Source organism: Lytechinus variegatus, chromosome 2 (genome assembly GCF_018143015.1).
Source record: "Lytechinus variegatus isolate NC3 chromosome 2, Lvar_3.0, whole genome shotgun sequence".
In the NCBI taxonomy this organism is placed as follows: Eukaryota; Metazoa; Echinodermata; class Echinoidea; order Temnopleuroida; family Toxopneustidae; genus Lytechinus; species Lytechinus variegatus.
Window position 1 is genome coordinate 11887074 of NC_054741.1, and position 19604 is coordinate 11906677.

At 35.3% G+C, this 19604-nt stretch overlaps 2 protein-coding genes across 2 annotated transcripts; both read right to left on the bottom strand.

The window, feature by feature from the left end:
- Positions 1-428: 428 nt before the first annotated feature.
- On the bottom strand, positions 429-5717 carry LOC121407328 (cilia- and flagella-associated protein 20). Its single transcript, XM_041598365.1, has 4 exons — positions 5555-5717; positions 4205-4519; positions 3649-3714; positions 429-2701 (listed from the first exon to the last, which is right to left on the bottom strand). Exons 1-4 carry the CDS (start codon positions 5636-5638, stop codon positions 2579-2581), a joined length of 588 nt encoding a protein of 195 aa, XP_041454299.1. The 5' UTR covers positions 5639-5717; the 3' UTR covers positions 429-2578.
- An 8454-nt stretch (positions 5718-14171) lies between these two features.
- Positions 14172-18108, bottom strand: LOC121409506 (CCAAT/enhancer-binding protein beta-like). Its single transcript, XM_041601425.1, is given in 4 exon segments — positions 14172-16259; positions 16262-16360; positions 16363-16627; positions 18103-18108. Coding segments are annotated over 4 exon segments (636 nt in total). The 3' UTR covers positions 14172-15993.
- Between the last annotated feature and the right edge of the window lie 1496 nt (positions 18109-19604).

Sequence of the window (19604 nt, forward strand, 5' to 3'; positions counted from 1 at the left end):
CGCCATCACCACCACCACCACTACAATCATCATCATCACACCACCACTACCATCCATCATCACATCATCATTACCATCACCAATCTCATCACCACCATTACTACTACCATCATCACATCATAAACTTTATCACCACTACCATATTCATCAGCATCATTATCACCACGACTACCATCATCATTTTCATCAGCACCACCATCATCATCACACAACCACTACCATCCATCAGCATTACATCATCATAATCATTATCACTACCATCATGACTATCACCACCATCATCACCACTATCATCAACTTTATCACCACCATCATCACCACCATATTTCCTCAATCATTCTAATATTTATGGACCATCCACACAAAATATCGAAAATTCAAACAATTATCACCAAAGCACAAAGTAACTTCTATAACAGGCCAAGAACTTTCATGTTTATAAAGTGTATTTTGTCTTGAACTATATAAAAAAGACAAAGTAGAATCTGATTGTACACAGATTACATGAACATAATTGACAATTCTCATTGATTTCAAATAAGTTATCCTGCACTCCATAAGAGCAGAGCAATTACTTAAATAAAAGTAAGAGTACAGCATATATTATTATCTTATGCACAGTGCTTTTTGATGGCGCATTTTGAATACAAAATCTTCAAAACCTAAGGCAAATAAGGTTGATAAAACCAAATAATAGAATAAAGATATGAAATTTAAAAAGACATCACATGGCACCATCTCATTAAAAACACTGTTCATAATACAAAGTTAACATGTAAACATGATCTAACTTCTTTTACATTTAAATTCAGAAAATAACTATTTGGATTATTGGAATCAGCACAACATGTCAATACATGGTCTGATACGAGAAAGCCTGAAGAGAACATAAACATTTCTGAGTATTGTAACATGGTTACATGACATAATCTTTAGTTACATAACATATATATATTTACAGGCATATTAATGTCATTTTGAGATATTTATATACACAATAAGCTTACCCTAGATTATAGTACAAAAGTCAGATAACTTTTCTACAGTCTACTAGACTTGCATTGTCCTTCATTTGATATTTAGGCAAAGAGGGTATTATTGAAAGTAACAAATTAAATAGAATTACTTTTTATAATCAAATAAATTAATATATTACGCTAAATATATTACCTATTCAGGAAAAAAAGAGATGACTGATTCCCAGTTTCCCTCCCAACTACCAAAGATTTTCATACATCAAAATGAAGAAAAAAAGTAGAGCATTTGTAATGGACCATTTGAAACTTTGAATCATCAGTTAGCATAACCCTAGAGTTGTATTGAAAAACTAACTAATTTTCCAAAGATTATTGCAGAGCAATATAATCTTGTATCCAAGGGACAATTCCTTATCTTGATCGATTCATTTTGGAATTAAATTAGTCCTAACACAATCAGGATGTAACATAAAACTCCTGCAAACGTTAGGCAATGGGTTTGAGAATTCATGAAGACATGCTGCCCATTTTTAGTCAGTTTTGGTGACATTATTGACATACATATTAACACTCACTATACAATCTATGACCAAATTAGGATGTGATGTCTAATAGTGGCTATCTTTTTATTCAACTAAAAATGTAGCAACAATCGGCACAAACTGTGAAAACCTGTACTTAGCATGCAAAGGAGTGAATAGTAATTTAATGAACTTTGACCCAAGTGCCAGACCGCAGAGACAAACACAGACGAAGATACAATATACCATACAGTACTTTAAATTAAATGGTATAACAGCTACATAAACAATGACATAAAGAATAAGGTGACTTTCAATTAGGCATTTTGTATGTGACCAACATTCTTTGTTCATTTCTTGTAGAGAGCCTTTGAAAGAATTTCAAATAAGACGTCACTCAATCATGGTAGCCCTTTCTCTACAGCTTTCAATTCAAGTACCAATACATGCATATGAAGTCTTAAATGTATTACAAACTGGGGGTAAAAGCAGTCCTGAAATGGAGAGAAAGCTCAGTGTTACAATTGCTTTTCATTAAGATCATTTAGTATGAATCCAAGATCTAAATAAGGAACTATTTCCACATCTGTCCCCATAACATCTGAAGAAGGGAGAGCAATAGAAATAGCAAAGGCCTGCTTTGATTTCAACATAGTTTCTCGCGTTTCAGTCCATCAGCCTAGTTCCCAAACGTATTAGAGCACATTACAAAATCGCAAATCTTTTCAATTCCTTGGCAGTTATTTCCAAGGTAAGCTTACCTAATATCCTGACAAACTAGACAGGATTTCACAATCATAAATATCATTTTGAGTTAAGACTTGCCTCACTAACACATGTTAAAGAGAGATACACTTTATACTTTGTTACACCTCTCTTGGCGCCAGCTGAAGAAGGGATCTTTATCACGATACGCAGATCATGACAGTTGCCGTACCATTGACGTTCGACTTCTCTGCATGAGGGCTGAAAAGTTGAGTGAGGTTTTTGTCAACAATGTGGATCGGTTCTTCCCTATTGCTGACAATGAGTTCTAAAGTGTCTTTGCTTTCACTTTGAATGTCCATACCCATTCGGGGTTTAACTCCTTGGGTTGGCACCCTTCTGAACAGGCAAGTAAAGTTTGAATTCTGCAGGTAGTTCGTCTTCTGAATACAGTCTGTCGGAGAAGTATACTCGTCGGATTCGGCAGTTAGCATGGATCTGTACAAGGGTGAATAAAAAAAAAATGGAAATACAAAGTTGAAAACTAAAAAAACTCAATAACTTGTAAATGAAATATATTTTGAATGCCTATGGTACAGAATCCAATCAAATGACCACCCAGGTGTATGTGCCATAGGATCCTGTAAGAAATTTTGTAATTGCTGAGAAATACAAAAAAAAAAACAAGCATGAATTTCGAGCACAATGTTAGGTCTTTTTCCAAGCAATATGATACTCGGTTCCACAACATGTGCTTATCTGTGTTGGTGATATTCAGTGTGATTATTTTTCAGCTTAGATTTCCTGATTTCTTTAACATTCTTTAAAATCTTTTATTGATGGAGTGTTATTGCTCAGTAAATGTACCTGTACCAGATTTAGATCTGTGATAACACAGTGATAATTACCCTTGGTTTTACAGTCTTTCTTATGAAATTGGCACGTACTGCAAGTGCCTTCATTTATCTAGATTATAGTCTTAGTTAGCATGGCACTAGGTTGAAAGACATTGAAGCAACACTGCATTTGTTTTGATCCTCACAAGATGCTCATATCGACTATTAAGTAAATAAATAACACATCCATGGCCTTTAGATGTCATTCATGCTATATCATATCCCACTCCTGCCACCAAAAGTATGTTGCATGCCTGGATGTTATAAAACACAGCTTAAAAATGAATATCACTGGGCTTCACTGCTGGACGTTTTTTTTTGCACCTTTTCAAATTAAATCATGCTCAAGAATTCCCTTTAAGGCTCAGACTACAAGAAAGTCATCAACACAATAGATGGAAATATATATTTTAATGTTCATCATTCCATTATTGCTTTAATGATTTGATATCTAATTTCATTAAAATTTCTTGGTGTTTTGACTTAAATGTGGGAATAAGAAAACTAAATGAATCATATTTGGACATTGGAAAAAGAGATGAAACATACCTGAACTCGCAATGTCTCAATATAGTTTGTTCCATATGCTCTCCTTGTGAAATCTGATAGATTAAACTGTGTGTTAAAGGGAGAAAAAAAACAGGAAACGTTAATAGAAAATGGTAGTGAGATAAGATCTGAATCAGGGCCTGCGAGACCGGGGGGGGGGGGGGGCACTGGGTTGGTTTCAGCCACCACTTTTTTTTAATGTGTCCAAACAAGTAAAATTACCATCTGATTGTGATTGTTTGCATGGTCAGCCCCCCTTTCATATTTGTTCCACTGCCCCTATTGATAGAGCTCTCTAGCATTTATCATATTGTGTAGCATATCACTATTAAATAATTATCCATATAATTGAAAAAAAAATACTAAGTCTAATTTTGTACACAATCTCACATTCAACCCAATAAATGGGGCAAAAGTAATTATGACTAGTTGCCTAATAAATTTCAATACATGTACTGTCAATATAATTTCATACTTGGATATGTTTCTCAGAAATAAGTGATGTAAACTATCAATAATAATAATTTAAAATTATTTCAATAAACAAAATAACTACCTGAATTTGATTCCAGCCGTCATCTAGTCTCATGGGCATTGTGCAGATGAAAGGCTTGACACGCGTCGTACTCTGGTAGTTGCTCGCCCTGAAACGTCTCCTGACGTTCTTATCGTCTAGAACCTGGACCTCAAACGTGAAGTACTTCTTGAGATTCTTGATGATCATGACTAAAAATGGGAGCTTGATACCAAGGGTCTTCCTTGGTTCTGAAGGACATGTGATGAATGTGGTACTAACATTTGTGCCGACTATTTCAAGAACTAATGATTGGATGTCGTTATCAGTTATTCGTTTTATGTGCCCATTTCTGACCTGTTTAGGGGAAATAAAAAAAAAGAAAATTAATCAAAATCAGTAAACTGATATACATTGATATTTCTTATCTTTCATTAAAGTTTAAGTGGAATAAATAACAGAAACATACATTGTACAATTCTTGACTCTGGAATTTTGTATGTACCCTCACTAAAATTTAAAAAAAAATTTCAATGGTTAATATACTATCTATGTACTACTTTAACTTATCAATATTAAGGTATATTTATCATAAAAGCTGGTTGTCACAGTCAAAGGGGAAGAAGGAAGTAAACTATAGGCTATATCACAAGAAAGAAACCAAGAATTCTATCAAGCAAAACTTATAATAATAAAATCCCCAAATAACAAGTAATAATCAATCATAGCAACCAGAATTAAAAAAACATTCATGATTGACAAAATAACTTTGAATTTAGACTTTAGATTGATTTATCTGACAATGGAATAATAGTAAACTCATAGCTCATAACTTTGAATTTCCTTTCAGACTGAATCAGAGTTAAGTTAGAGTTCTGTAAATGACCTAAAGTATTTTCAGCAGATTTCTTATTTCTGCAATTTATTGGATTATCAAAAGTGAAGAGGTTTATATTGGTTTCACACATTCACATTTTTTCAAAATCACGATTCATAAAATTAAAAAACATGAAAAGGAAAATTGGATTCTGGCCTCTGAAGTTAAACATGTACATGTATGTTGTATTTGGATATATATACACATGAAAGAAATTGATTTCAATCAAATTAGGTTAAGAAACATATATATGATTCCTTTTTTAATCATATCAACAAAACAGTAAAAAGCACACCCATTCCGAAGAGGTACAACATAAATCAGAAGCACCGGGACCAGCGGGTTACTGTTTGGCACATGACCGCTCCTCCAGTGCTGCTGCTAAGCAACACCCCTCTCTCCGTGCATGCATACCACTACCACAACCAATGGAGGGGTGTACTCGTTGACAAGAAAGGCGCGCATGCCGGATTCCCCATCGTAATAAAATCGTCAAAAAATGCCCCAAAACTCACCTTCTTATCCCAGATCTGAAGGGGTTTGCTGCCGATGCTGTATAGAATCGACAGGAATCCACTTTGAAACGTATTTTTGAACATTTTCGGTTGATTTCTGAGTTCTTTGTCGCTGAGAAGAATTCCACACGTCAGGTCTCCGTGACCTCGTTGATTGCTAATGGCAAACTGGCGAAGCTTGTGTTGTCGTTACGGCGAGGGCGCTGCCCATAGTGCTATCTCCATGGATACTCGTTGCACCTGCTATGAATGGAGCTCGCCGCGCAAAGGTTTTCTTTGGTGTTCCACGTCGAGGCGGATGGATTAGGCGTACAAATCAGACCGTTAATTAGTGCATACTCTCAGTCCCTTTTTTCGAAAAAGTTTACGCATGCTGCCTGCTGCCCCCCAGCGAAAAATTTCGTCGTACGGCCATGAAAGAAACAATTGCAAGATGTTTTTCTGTTTTTTTTTCTTTCGGCACTTCCCATTCCTTTCCAATTTGTGTTATGACCAAAGTGGGTACTTGTCCAGGGCCCCTTACCCCTATCTGTGCCTATGCTTACATTGTGCAGGGAGTCAGCTTTAGGCTTAGTATTTGAATTTTGAAAAATTAATATAGGAAAATGAGTGTAGGCCCTATAGTGCAATTATAATTAAACAATATCTTATTCACTTTGAATTTAATTATTTAAGATAAAATATACCGTGAATTGTGTCATTTGACAAGAAATTGCTATTATATGCACTGAGTGTTAATTTATCCCTGACTGTAGGCCCATAGCTGCTCGAAGAGAGAGAGAAAATGAGCAAAAAAAAAACTCAAGACGAGCTTCGAAGACCAGTTTATCGATTGGGCAAATGGGTGATATGTAAACCATTTTTTTGTCAGAATCATGAAAGAAAATATACATGTAGGTAATGGGTATCATCCAGAAATCAAAAGGTTTGTAAATTAAGACTAACCTCGCACTGTGTTAGTGTTCGATACATTCGGTGTTTGCGCTCGTACCGCGAGACCAATCCTTCGGTGTAAAATCATTGGGTTGGAGAGTAGAAAGAGTCATCAGTCAATGGGAGAGCTGTTCAAAGCAATCTGATTGTGCGAACAATTGTTTGGATCAGCTTTAGCTCGGATTATATACGACGAGAAGGGATTGCACCCAATCAGTTTTTACACTCCATTCACGATTATAGGTGAAAATAGCAGTGGGGGAATAGGGAGGGGATGAATAGGGTCAAAGCCAAAGCCTAGAAACAGATGTGGGGGGGGGGGGGGTAGCTACAACAACGCCTATCTTCGATTTTGATATGGAGTATGATGGGAACATTTCATCTTCATTGTCCATAAGAGGAAATTAAGCGAAAATGAATACAAATATTTCGGACAGAAAAAAAGCAAATACATGTCCGGGGCAATTAAATGTGCCCATATCTATGGCCATCATAATCACAACACTTGGAAGCTCCTTGATTTTGCATAGCGTATACACTTTCCATGGGGATATAGTGTAGAAATCTGATTTTTATTATGTAATCCTCGAGAGATGAAATACAAAAATTCAAAACGAAAATGAGTATACCTAATTTGGAAAGAAAAGCAGCTTGCATTTGTCAGGGGCAAATTTGCGGTGCTGATCGAAATCTCTTTATCGACGATCTGCGATGATCCTACTCGCATCATTTTGATTTTATTTATTTCTTCTTTTTTTTTTTTGGGGGGGGGGGCATAACATGGATTTTCATTGTATACCCGATTAACCACTTAAACGGACATGATTATTACCCGGGGGCACGTTTCATAAAGAGTTAGATCTGCTGTAACTTTGCCATTATGGCAAGTTGGCAACTATACCATGGTGATTTTGATTGGCTGCTGAGGCCATCATGACAAATTTTTAACAGTTGTAACTCTTTATGCAACGTGGCCCCAGATCGGCGTACTGATTGGGAGCTCGGGGACCATGGGTTCCAAACTTTTCACAACAAAAGAGACTAATAAATGAAATAAGGAAGGATCGACAAATGGGTGAAATTTGATGTAATTTCCCTTACATTATGTTAAAATCTATCATAAAATTTGTCAAATATTCGTTCGCTTTGCTTAATTGAAACTTTTGAGAAATTTGGCGACATACACGATGTTTGGCCCTCAAACATTTCTGCTCATTACATCACTTATTTTCACATTTTTGTATGAAGTGGTTCAACAGAACTGTTCATGTTAATGATGATCGGTAAATAATTATGGAGGGGGGGGGGAAATAATCTCGAGCCACCATGAGCATTGGGGGGCAGGGGAGCAAAAAGAGCTGCAAATGTCTCACCCAGGCTCTGCACTACAGTATTTATCTATTTATTACTGACAATTCATTTAAACTTTTACAGATTATATTTTTAATTTTCTTTAGAGTTGTATTCTTCGACATATACATAAACAAAAGGGCCAAATATTTTTTTTTGTAATCCCCACTCATGTACTTAATAAGAATAAATTATTTAACACAATGTTTTGTATTACTTGCAAACTGATGAAGGTTTGAGGGCCATGACCCCCTCCCAAGTTCTACGACCAAGTTGGGGGGGGGGTAAAAAAAACGTATAGTAAGATAATGCCATTTTATGAAAATCTAGTAAACATCACAAAATTAGATTTCACTGTTTTAATTATGATCATCCCTGTGATTTTCAAGTAGTGAAAAAATATAGCCCCGTCCAATGTCATCAGGGTTGCATTTAAATTAATGAAAGGACTTTCAAATTCGAAATATTTTGTCAACCCTCTGCACACATGGTTCATTTTCATTTATTCATCATTTAATTCCGTTCTATATCATTCCTTTAAATTTGGTAGAAATTCAATTTAGGGAGAAATTCGTTCAAACTAATGGCCCAAAGTCGTCATTTAATTTCGCAACGACGAACTGATCGTTTAATTTCACCCAAAATACCATTTTCAATTTCATTAATCGGCACACATATTTGCACTTTAAACGTCCAAATTCAGATAACATGTTTCTGTGTTCATTTTTCTTCTATAACGTTATACAATTTTTTGTCTCCAAACTTTACCCTACTTTTTTTCTAATCTTTCAGTTAGAATAATTTTATTCCATTATGTTTGATAAAGACGTAATTCATGTAACACTTATAGGATATAGGATATGGTTGTGAACGGTTATTCTTTTAGTGATTAATGAGTGGGTGCAGGCAGGGTGACCAGATTTCACAAAATGAAATACGGGACAATCGACAAAAAAGATCAACAAAGAAGGCTACACAGTGATGTTAGACTTGTGAAAAAAATATAAGAATTGGAATGGAGGGTGAACGAAAGAATGAAGGAGAGAAAGAAAAAAACGAAAGAAAGGAGATGAATTGAGAAGAAAGAAAAAAATGAAGGGAAAAAAGAATAAAAGAACTGAAAGAGAATAAAAGAGAGAAAAAGGTCACCGTCATTCTTTGAATTCATGTAGAAAGAAAGGAAGGGAAGATGAATAAATGTGTAAATTCAAAGACAAAATAAAGAAGAAAAAACAGTAAGAAAAAAGGAAGAGGAAAGAAAAAATGAAGGAAAGTCATGTTTTCTTCATTCTTTGAAAGTAAGAAACAAAGAAAGAAGAAAAACAGGAAGGGAAGAAGGAAGGAAAAAGGGAATAAGGGAAAAGAATAAACGAAAAATAAACTAAAGAATGAAAGAAAGAAAGAAACAAAGAAAGAAAGAAAGAAAGGAGAAAAAAGAGGGAGGAAAGGATGAAGGGAGGAGAGAATGAAAAAAAAAGAAAATAATGGAAGGAGAGAACGAACGAAAAGAAAACGGAGAAGGGGAGAAGGAAGCAAAAAAAGTTTAAGGAAAAAAGAATGAAGGAAATAAAACTTTGAAAAAGAAGGGAGGTAAGAGAAATAAGGAAAGAAAGCAAAATGAACAGAGAGAGAAAGGATCATGAAAGAAAGATAGGAAATAAAGATAGATGGAACCAAAAAGGGCAAGCAGGAAGGAAGGATAGAAAAGAAAGAAAAGTTTAAACTTCAAGCAAACAAAAAAATCCAATCATCTAACAAAAATCATGATATTTGGTGCTTTTTAAATATATCTTTCAAATAAAAAATAAAATGTTTCAGAAATGAATACAATTTCAAAGTGAGACATTGTCAACTTAAAAATTAGATGAAACATCGCGGCATGATACACAACAAGACTCAAAACGAGAGCTGTAACAACTAGATCTAGTTATGAAAACTCATAAAACTTCTTTCTTCGATCACATCTCCAAATCAGTAACCTGAGAATCCATACTATAATACAATTTTCTGCCGATTTTGTGATTATTTTGGTGGAAAAACTGTTTATCATGTCATTGTTTGCACCATTGAGAATCTGCTCCGATCCTAATTCCCTAGCCAGTACCTGCCACACACAGGCGGGAGGCCAGTTTGCAATGTATTGGGTTAATTAGCAAGAAAATCACCGTAGAACTTGCAAAGGTTTTATTATCAATTTTATTGTTGCCTCTGCTTCGTTATCCGTTATCTGTTGGTTACTTGATGAAAATTCGTCACTTTTAAATGTATTAACTACATCATTTGTTCAATATTCTGAAATACGGGACAAATAGGCGTCCCGGGAAGGGTTTGTCGGGACGCCGGGACACAGGAGCAAAATACGGGACGATCCCGGGAAATACGGGACATCTGGTCACCCTGGGTGCAGGGGCGGATCAAGGATTTCCAAAAAAAGGGGCATTTTCCCTAGGAATTTGACGAGCAAAACCGAAGGTTTTTAACCAAAGAATAAGGGACGGTCCACGATTTTTTTTTAATTGTGGCTCTCAAAGGGGGGGGGGCACGGACACGAGCCGGGTGTGCCACCCCCCCCCTGGATCCGCCAGTGAGTGGGTGGATGACCTGTGTCAATGGTACACTGTTAAAAAACCCTGATTTTACAGAAAAAAGAAAGAAGATTTTGCATAAAGCAATAACAGAATCATTCTGTAAATTCATAAAACATGAATTATTCTGCAACTTAACAGAACAGTTCTGTTTAAAAAAAGGAAAAAGGGTGTTTTATTAAAGGAAATTTGTAAGGTTCCATACACCAAATACCAATTTCCTGTAAGATTACGCAATCTGGTAAGATTACAGGTGTTCTCGAGACTCTGCTGCAGGAACTTCTTTTATTTTAAGGATAAATTTTCTAACAGTGTAGGTATTTTTTCATCATCTTGTTCTTTTTTTATTTCACATAATTGTAAATTATATCGTTGTGGGGAAGGGATGGTATTGACCACGTTCTATAGTTGAGTGAAAGTGGAAAAACGGGTTGTTGTTCCGATGATGGTTTTTCAGATGGATGATACATTTCAGTATAATGGTAAACATCCATTTAAGAAGTAAAACCCATTTCCATAATCATTCAAATGAAGTAAAAAAATAAAATAAAAACGAAAAACACTGTCCATATCCTATAAGTGATCGCATATTAATGATTTTGAATTCCTAAACCTTCGCAAGGAGGGTACCGTTGCGAATTTGAAAACATCTCTTCGGCTATTTGAATTTGCTTGATCTTTATACTTGTTTAAATGAAATAACCATGAAATCGCGTGCCAATATGATTAAATCAAATAAAGTATTTGGGTATTTAAATGTTTATCTCATAGGTCATTCGAATTAGTTGCAAATTGAACTATTACATCATTAAATCGGTTGAAATTTTGACGAAATTGGACGGAAAACCTATAGTAAAAACTCTGAAGAAACAGGATGAAGAAGGGTGTAAAAAACAAGGCTATAACCCCCTATAATTTGAGAAACAAATACATGCCACATTTAAGTCATCTCCCTTCCCCCAGAAAAAAAAATATAATAAATAAATGAATAAATAAAAAAATCTTGGTCTATGTTTGAGTGACGACCGTTATTGTTTGTCCGAGCAAAGAAGCGGGAAAATGCTATTTGCTTATCCACTAGTCAGTCACTGGCCGTTGAGGACTCAACCTTAAAATGCTATGCTATAGGGACATTTACTGCAACAGAGGAGCTTACACCTTAGGCACCTATTCATATCTATGTTAAAGAGATACTCCGGGATGAAAATATTTATATCTTAATAAATAAAAGTAAAATTCACAGAGCAAAATGCTGAAAATTTCATCAAAATTGGAAAACAAATATCAGAGTTATTGAATTTCAATTTTCAAAATTTGCATTATTCTCGTGTAACAGTTCTAAGCATGTCTTCATGAGTATTCATTAGGTGGACTGATGATGTCATATCCCCCACTAGTTCTCTTGTATATGAAATTAGGTTTATTCAAAATTTTCCAACCAAGAACTATTAACAATTGAATTGCTTATTAATTGAAATGATTGAATTGCTTATTACTTATTAAGTTCAGTAGTTATTTCTTGCTGCAACTTATTTCATGATAATGGAGACACATCATTTACACTTTTATGAAAAAAAGGAAACAATTATGATTTCATGTAATAACATAAGAAAAGTGGGGATGTGACATCATCATCCCATGTAATGAATATTCATAAAGACTTGCCTAGCCCTAGAACTGTTTCACCAAAATAATGCAAATCTTTAAGATTCAATAACTTTCAAATTTGTTATCAAATTTTGATGAAATTTTCAGCATTATACTTCGTGAATTTTACTTTATTTATCTAGCTATATTTTCAGCTCAGAGCATCCCTTTATAGGTTAGTAACGGTGATTATGTGACAAGACTATATAAACCAATCACACATGTTATGCAAAGCGATCGGAACGATTCATACTCCAGAAACTTCACATGAAATAAATGCCTTATTGCCAATACTGTAGATTTCTGACCAACAGTATCATTTCTAACAATTGTTTTTATTCGGCCTACAGATGAGATTTTTTATTTCAAGGCTTTTGTGTCCGAACAAGCTAAAATTAAAACTACACAAATAAATATTTGAAGTAGAATGTGTTTATCTTATAAAATGTCAGAATCTCATCACATTCATTATTTCTGCCCAACTTTGGGAAAAGGAACAAGTGACACATCAGTCAAATTTGAGTTATTGTTGTTTCTGTAACACCCTTTGTATGTTTCACGTCCTTGCAAAATTTTGGGAAGTTAGATTGCATTTACGCTATGTAAATGACGATCACGCATTGCTCATTTACAACAAATGATACTTTTGTAACTTGCTTCCTTTTGCCAAAGTAGGGCATCATTGTCCTACCATGATGGCATAAAATCAATGATATAGTTGAAATCCTCCATACATCTCAAAATTAATTGCTTCTGTCTGCTGAAATCCTCTTGAGACGGTTTGTGAAACCGATGACGAATTGATACAGGCATGTTTATCATCCACTTAAGTTTCCACTTTCAACAAACTCTTTAGAATCAATGATTACAAAAAAAACATACCAAGCATAAATCAAGAGAGATACTGGGTAAATGCACTTTAATCTTTAAAGATATTTACACAAATAATAACCTTACACTGGAGCGGACCAACTTTCAAGAAGCTATATTATCAATAATACCTACATACAATTAGCACATTATTGGCAAAGACTATCTTTTTACATTTTCATTTGTACAAATAATAACACTCATTCTTTGCATTGATTGTTTTAATAAATGATCTCTGTATGCATGTATCAAAGTAAATAAGTAAACACAAAGAACAGTCAAACCTGTCTTAGCAGCCACACTTTCTAAAGTGAAATTTGGTGTTTAGTGACCAGTGGCCACCAAAATTGTCTCCAATTTGAAAGGAATATGTTGTAGAGCCTGTCCATAAAGGCCAACTGTCAGTAGTGGCCATTTTTTTATTCCTTTGATCAGTTGGGTGGTCTTAGACAGGTTTGATGGTAGTTGGAGAAGTTTGTGTTACAATATCCATCAGAAATTAGTACACCCCCTTCCGTCCAAAAGAAACAAACTTTTCTGTGCAGCACTTCACCAAAAGATTAGTTTGATTTCTGTCTATAAGCCATGACAAGACATCATCATTTAGTATGACAATGTTGCATTTAAATTCTGAAAGAAGCTGCAGAAAAAGTTATGCCAGGGTAATAATATCCAAAGTCCTTTGGAAGCACATAGAAATGCTAGATGATATTGGTAATGTAATATGCACTATTATTAATCAACATATCCATAGGGAGTGCACTCACTTATGATGAAATTGGTACAAATACAGTTATAGATACAATGCAAAACTTGAATAACTGGGCAAATGTGATATTGATAAACATTATTATATTACCAAGTTTCAGATTGGAGCTAGGTGTTCAAACAAAGCATACATTATGACCAGACCATCACATCATCTTCTATTATACAGATATGTAAATATCCTTATGGGAGGGCTGGGGGTTAATCCATATCATTCGACAAGAGTGCATTCATCTAGATATTAAGCTATCAAATTGCATATGTAAATTAATCAAAATGAAATAAAAGTGACAGGAAATACTGTAGAAACAACAGACATGAATCTTGTGGGAATTGCTTGAACTTAAAGCATGGTTTATAAACTGTTATTATACAAAATCATTGGAAAATTGCAAGATACCTTCCAAATTCAACACGATGCAGCATTAAGTGTTGGAATCTGAAAACCTTTTCAATAATAAACCTTATCATCTAACTTTAAGACAGTGTCACAAACTGCCATTTTACAATTATGTGTCTCAGACACTGAATATTGACCAGCACATTATATGCTGACACTAACATAAAACAAAAAATTCAAATTTGAACACGTTGAAAGCTAGAGCAATCTGTCAAGTACTTCTGTATCCCAGCAGAAGAAATTAGAAAGTCCAATATAGTTAAACAGCAGAGTGTGACAGGGTCTTTCTTTCTATATACATAAACATGAACAAGATGATGGCGGACAGACAGGTGTGCAAGCAAAAAAATGAAGATTATTCTAATTTTTATTGTCCAAATATTAATTATAACCATCACTTCCAATAGCATCAGCTCAATTTCCTAAATTACTGAAATACATATGTAGTCAATTGTTGATAACCTAGAATGCAATATGATGTAGTCTTGTAAACTATGTTGTAGAGAGAAAAAAAATGTTGACTTACCATACTCTGAAAACTAATATTTCCAAAATCTTTCAAAAAATTCTCTTATGAAAAAAATTAAGGGAATTGCAAATTTTACAAAAATTAACGATTTTGTTAAATATCACAAGTAGACAGTATGACTAAAACCCAAGGGCCTATATCAGAACACCTGATACATGGCTGACACCTCCAGTAGGAGAGCTTGCCTGTAATACAGATTTTCAAGCCCCCCCCCCCCCAAACTGCAGGGGCCACAAGGCATTTTTTTGTAAACAAAATATCATGGCTTAAACTTAGGTAGCCAAATTACCAGAAAATAATGCCAGTTTTGCAGAAAAAAGGTGTGCCAGATCAGACAATATGCCAATTACAGATCATGGTAATTGAACAAAAGAAAGCTCTCTTGAATTATGAACTTCTCCTATTTAAGGACTATCAGCATGATTGGTTTGGCGTTAAACCCCAAAGGAGTTGACTTCTATCGATCATGTGGATGATACTTTAAATTAAATAACAGTACATGAATTGAGCTACTAAACAAGATCCATGCTTCCTGACTTAACACAACTTTATATAAAATTGGTTATTATTGAGTTGATAGGGTCCTCAGAATACTTTTCCTTTTACCATTCTGTCTTTCATTAGCTTCCACCGACATCATATTTACCAATAAACAACAAGTTCTCCTTAACAACAAACTGAAAACAAATACATGTACATGTAGATAAAATCAGACAAGCATAGAACTGAAGATATCATAATGAAAGGATGCAACATCACAAAACTATGACCTTTTTTTATACTGCTTATTTTCATGGAACAATTATGTACATGTACATATATATTCCAGTCATTATGCAAAAAAAGGGAACGATGTCAAAGTGATGTCATCCCATTTACATAAAAAATATCAAATCTTATAGATTTGATAGCTAAATACCTCCACCACATCACAATAAATTAAGATAATGATGATTATACGAGTGACCAAACCAGATTTTACGATAGGAAAAAGTGAAATATCTAAAATATTTTTTTTTCTTATTCTAGAAAAAGTGAACGTGTGATGCCATCGCTTTATTTTCATATGAAAGTTGATGTACACATCACTGTTTTGTACAAATTTAGCAAAATTGAAAAATTTCACCCATCTCAAGCTCTTTAATATTTGCAATTTCTAACAATATTCAGCAACAATGTAAATCACAGTGAAGTGATTTGACTTCCCAAAAGCAAATACGACATAATACATGCAATGTTAATCTATTAAAAGTGCTTAGCACTACAAGCCTTTCTTAAAAATGGATCCAATGGATAAATGTAACCACTATTATTTACACAAATTTTACTACCTTGTTGGCAAAAGGTCAAATGTAGGTCATGTTGTGGTAGTGATGCTCTCTGGGACATTCTTACAGGACAAGGACACAGTCACAGTATCAGTTTTAAGGACAACACGAGAGAGGGCTGGGTTAGGAGAACTGGACCCCAGGTTTGGGTTAGCACTGAAGAGCCCAAAGGTGGTACTAGGATCTGGGAGCTCATTAGCATGAGTCAGGAACAGGTCCTTCAGTAGCTCCAGCTCCTTGTGGAGCAAGGTGACCCTCTGCTCCAGGTCTGCATTCTCCTTCTTCAGCTCCGTCACCGCATCTCCGTCTCGCTGGCCTTTTGCCGGCTCTTCAGCCGACTTTTCCTCACTGCCTCATTGTTGCGCTCCCTGCGGCGCTTGTACTCCTCGCTGTCTTCTCGCACATCTTCTTCTTGGAACCGCTTCCTACCTTCCCGCCGCCAGCCTTGCGATCATCTTTGACCGAGTCGATGCCCGTAGAGTCAGGACACATGTTTTTTGATTGGCCAGTCTCCTGTCCTGATGGTGAGTTGCTCGTCGATGGCATGTCTTCAGTGACGATAACTACCTCTTTGCCTGCTACAGGTGGTACAAATGAGGAGTCGCTTCTTGCTGACAATTCTCTGGGTGGAGACTTGCAGATCACATGTACAACAGCCTCTTGCTGATGTTGCGTCCAAGCAACGGAGAGGACTTAACTGATGATGCCATATCTTAGGGTCTACAAAGCTGACTGTGATGCAGATAGCTATTCACTGTGGCTGATCTGTATTCCGCACGGGATGGTAGGAAGCTAATTTACCACACCGCTTTACAGGGAGGCCATGGTGATGGCTGTGATGCTACCAGAAACCGAAAAAACCTGAAAATGATCAATGAAAAAAACAAATGAATATAAGTATTCAAACAATAAAAGAAAGTCCTTGGAAAATTGAACAGGAATGAAAGTCTTAACTTAACAACTTCAATGCCTTTATGGAATCTGTCTCCCTTTGGGTTTCAGCGGATGAACTGAAGTGAGGAATTAAAAACATTGGATCAACATCAACAACTTTAATGTAAGATAATCAATGCAGAAACTTTATTTTGTAACAAGGAAAATGGAGATCACACTCACAGACCATGAAAGTATGAAATAACTTTAAGATTTCCTATAACATAAGACAAGGAAAGTCAGGACATGATATCATCAGCCCACCGATTGAATATTCACAATGGCATGCAATATAACTGATATTTACAAAATATTGCTACATTTGAAAATTCAATTATTTTTTTTTATTTGTTATTAGATTTTGATGGAATTTTCCACATTCTGTTTCTTGTTTTTACTTCATTTATTTAGGTTAGATAAAATTAATTTCAGCCCAAAGTACCCATTTAAGGTGTAAAATAATTAATGGCATGTTCAGTTTCACTGATGTCCACATAACAGTGTTGCACATAAATCCTGGTCTGGAGTCATGTACATGTATGCAAATGAGAAAGTTTGTTATGACACAAATTCACTACTTCTATGGTATTTCAATTATTATAGCATTGGTGAAAAAACAAACTCCTCACTGATTGTCTAATTCACAATAATCTGAATGATGAATCTTTTAAATTACATAACATTACAATAATATATGAAGTTATATAAATTAATGTTCAAGATACATTCTGACATTATTGGTACGCATAGGGCTGCGGGGAAGATTGCCCAGATTATGGGTGCAAAATTTGGGTGCAAGAGCACTGCCTCCATGATCTAGCTGTGCATGCAAATGGCTATGTTGCAAAGGGGAGGGGGGTCTTTAGAGCTGGGCTGAGCCTGAGTACCTTCTGGGGAGCGTTTCATCAACATTTTCGTCTGACAAGTTGTCAGATCTGACAACTTCCTTTGATTATGATTGGCTGAGAGGCACTATTACCATAGCAACTATTGGATAAAAATGACTGACAAGTCCTTTCATGAAATGCTCCCTGAGCAGCATTTGAGCTAGCCTTTATACAAGGCCTGTGTCTCTTTTATGATGTTTATCAAATGCCAAAAAAACAGAATGAAGACTCAATCACACATTAAACCTGGTTTCTCTATACATGTAAACTTGGTTGGTGTTTATTTTAACGGCATTTGCGTTCTAAAAGAATATTTACTCCCATCACGAACTGCTAGTCTCATCTCAGCCACTACTTGACGAGTAAATAGCCAAGTCACAAGGCATTGTCAAAAGGCTATATTTCAGTGGCAATTTGTAAATAAAGAACTAAAATCAGGGTCTGAAAAAGAGAGTAATCTAAGCATCACATGACCATACCAAATTCTTTATGAATGAAGGACTAATTCTAATGTTTTGAGACTGCAGAAATCTGCATGGCTTGAGAGAAATTGAGGTACATAATACATATTGCATAATAATACATATTGCATAATAATACATATTGCATAATCTGGTATAAAACTTGCTTGAAACAAGGGCCAATATAAATGTTACAGAAGGTTGTCTACCAGACAGGAGTCAATAATTGACCTGCTGAGCTGAACATTCTTGAGAATGTGAATCTTATTCCAATTTTTTTCTGATCACAAGAAATTGAAACAAGATGACCTGTCAGTCTGTCACAGGTCAATCAAACAAAATCTGACACTTTCTACAACAGTAATATCCACCTCTTGGGAAACTGACTGGGGCTTACATTATTACAGTTTCTTGAAAGTCAATTTACATTGTGGATGGGTGAAATGTTCTCTTTTATGGGTCAAACAAAGTCTATAATCAAGGGCAGGGGCTTCAATTTGGCCCTCTATATGTTGGTGCCTTTTTTTTTCTTTCCTGTGCCATGATTTAGATAGTCCCATAAAAAAGATGCACTGCATTTCCCTAAAGTATTGATTTCACACTAAAGCCTGTAGACAAAATTTCTATGAATTTATCAGATTCAATGAAATTTTCAACATTTTCCGTATTTCGAGTGACAAACACAGATTTACATTTAAGCTAATGGCTGCAGAACCAGGGGGAGGCTGTTATACAAAAAGAAAGTGAAAATGACAATTAGATTATTTCTTAATCAAGTTTTATGCATGTTCATCCCCCTGAATTCTAAACCCGTTTTGTGGCCTGTAAGCTTCCACCATAAATACACTAACATAGATCTACAAAAAATCAATGTTTTATTCACAATGAGCTATTATGACCATATTCTGTTATTTTGAGAAAAAAGATTTTGAAAGTGTGTATTTAACATCATAATTTTTCAATTCAAATTCCCTCTTGAACTCAGTTGAAGTACACGCAGGCCTAGGCTATGTTGCAAAGATTTTTAGAGTATTGAAATTATTTTCTGATGCGTAAATACGTGCATTCTGTAATACAATCACTCACTATACACTATGTACGCTGCGTTTTGGCTTCATCAGTGCTGGCCCGCACATCTGCTGACGTCAATTCACAAAGCAGAAGGTGGCGCCATCCTGCCGGGATCTTCCCAAACTGTCCAAAGCAGCCGAAAGCATGCGCGAACTGAGAATCTTCAGAGTTCAGATAAACAGAACATGGCATCTGCAAAAAGCATTGGATACATGTAACTATGGTGTTCAAGGGCAGCTGACACCATCTGCAGCATATAAAATGTCCAACAATGCCCTCTTGAGTTCC

Excerpts from the sequence above, each read along its gene's own strand:
- LOC121407328 (XM_041598365.1), bottom strand. The coding sequence starts at position 5,638 with ATGTTCAAAAATACGTTTCAAAGTGGATTCCTGTCGATTCTATACAGC. Across the intron at positions 3,715-4,204 it reads ACGGCTGGAATCAAATTCAG|TTTAATCTATCAGATTTCAC; the intron begins GTAGTTATTTTG and ends TTTAACACACAG. Across the intron at positions 2,702-3,648 it reads TTGAGACATTGCGAGTTCAG|ATCCATGCTAACTGCCGAAT; the intron begins GTATGTTTCATC and ends ACCCTTGTACAG.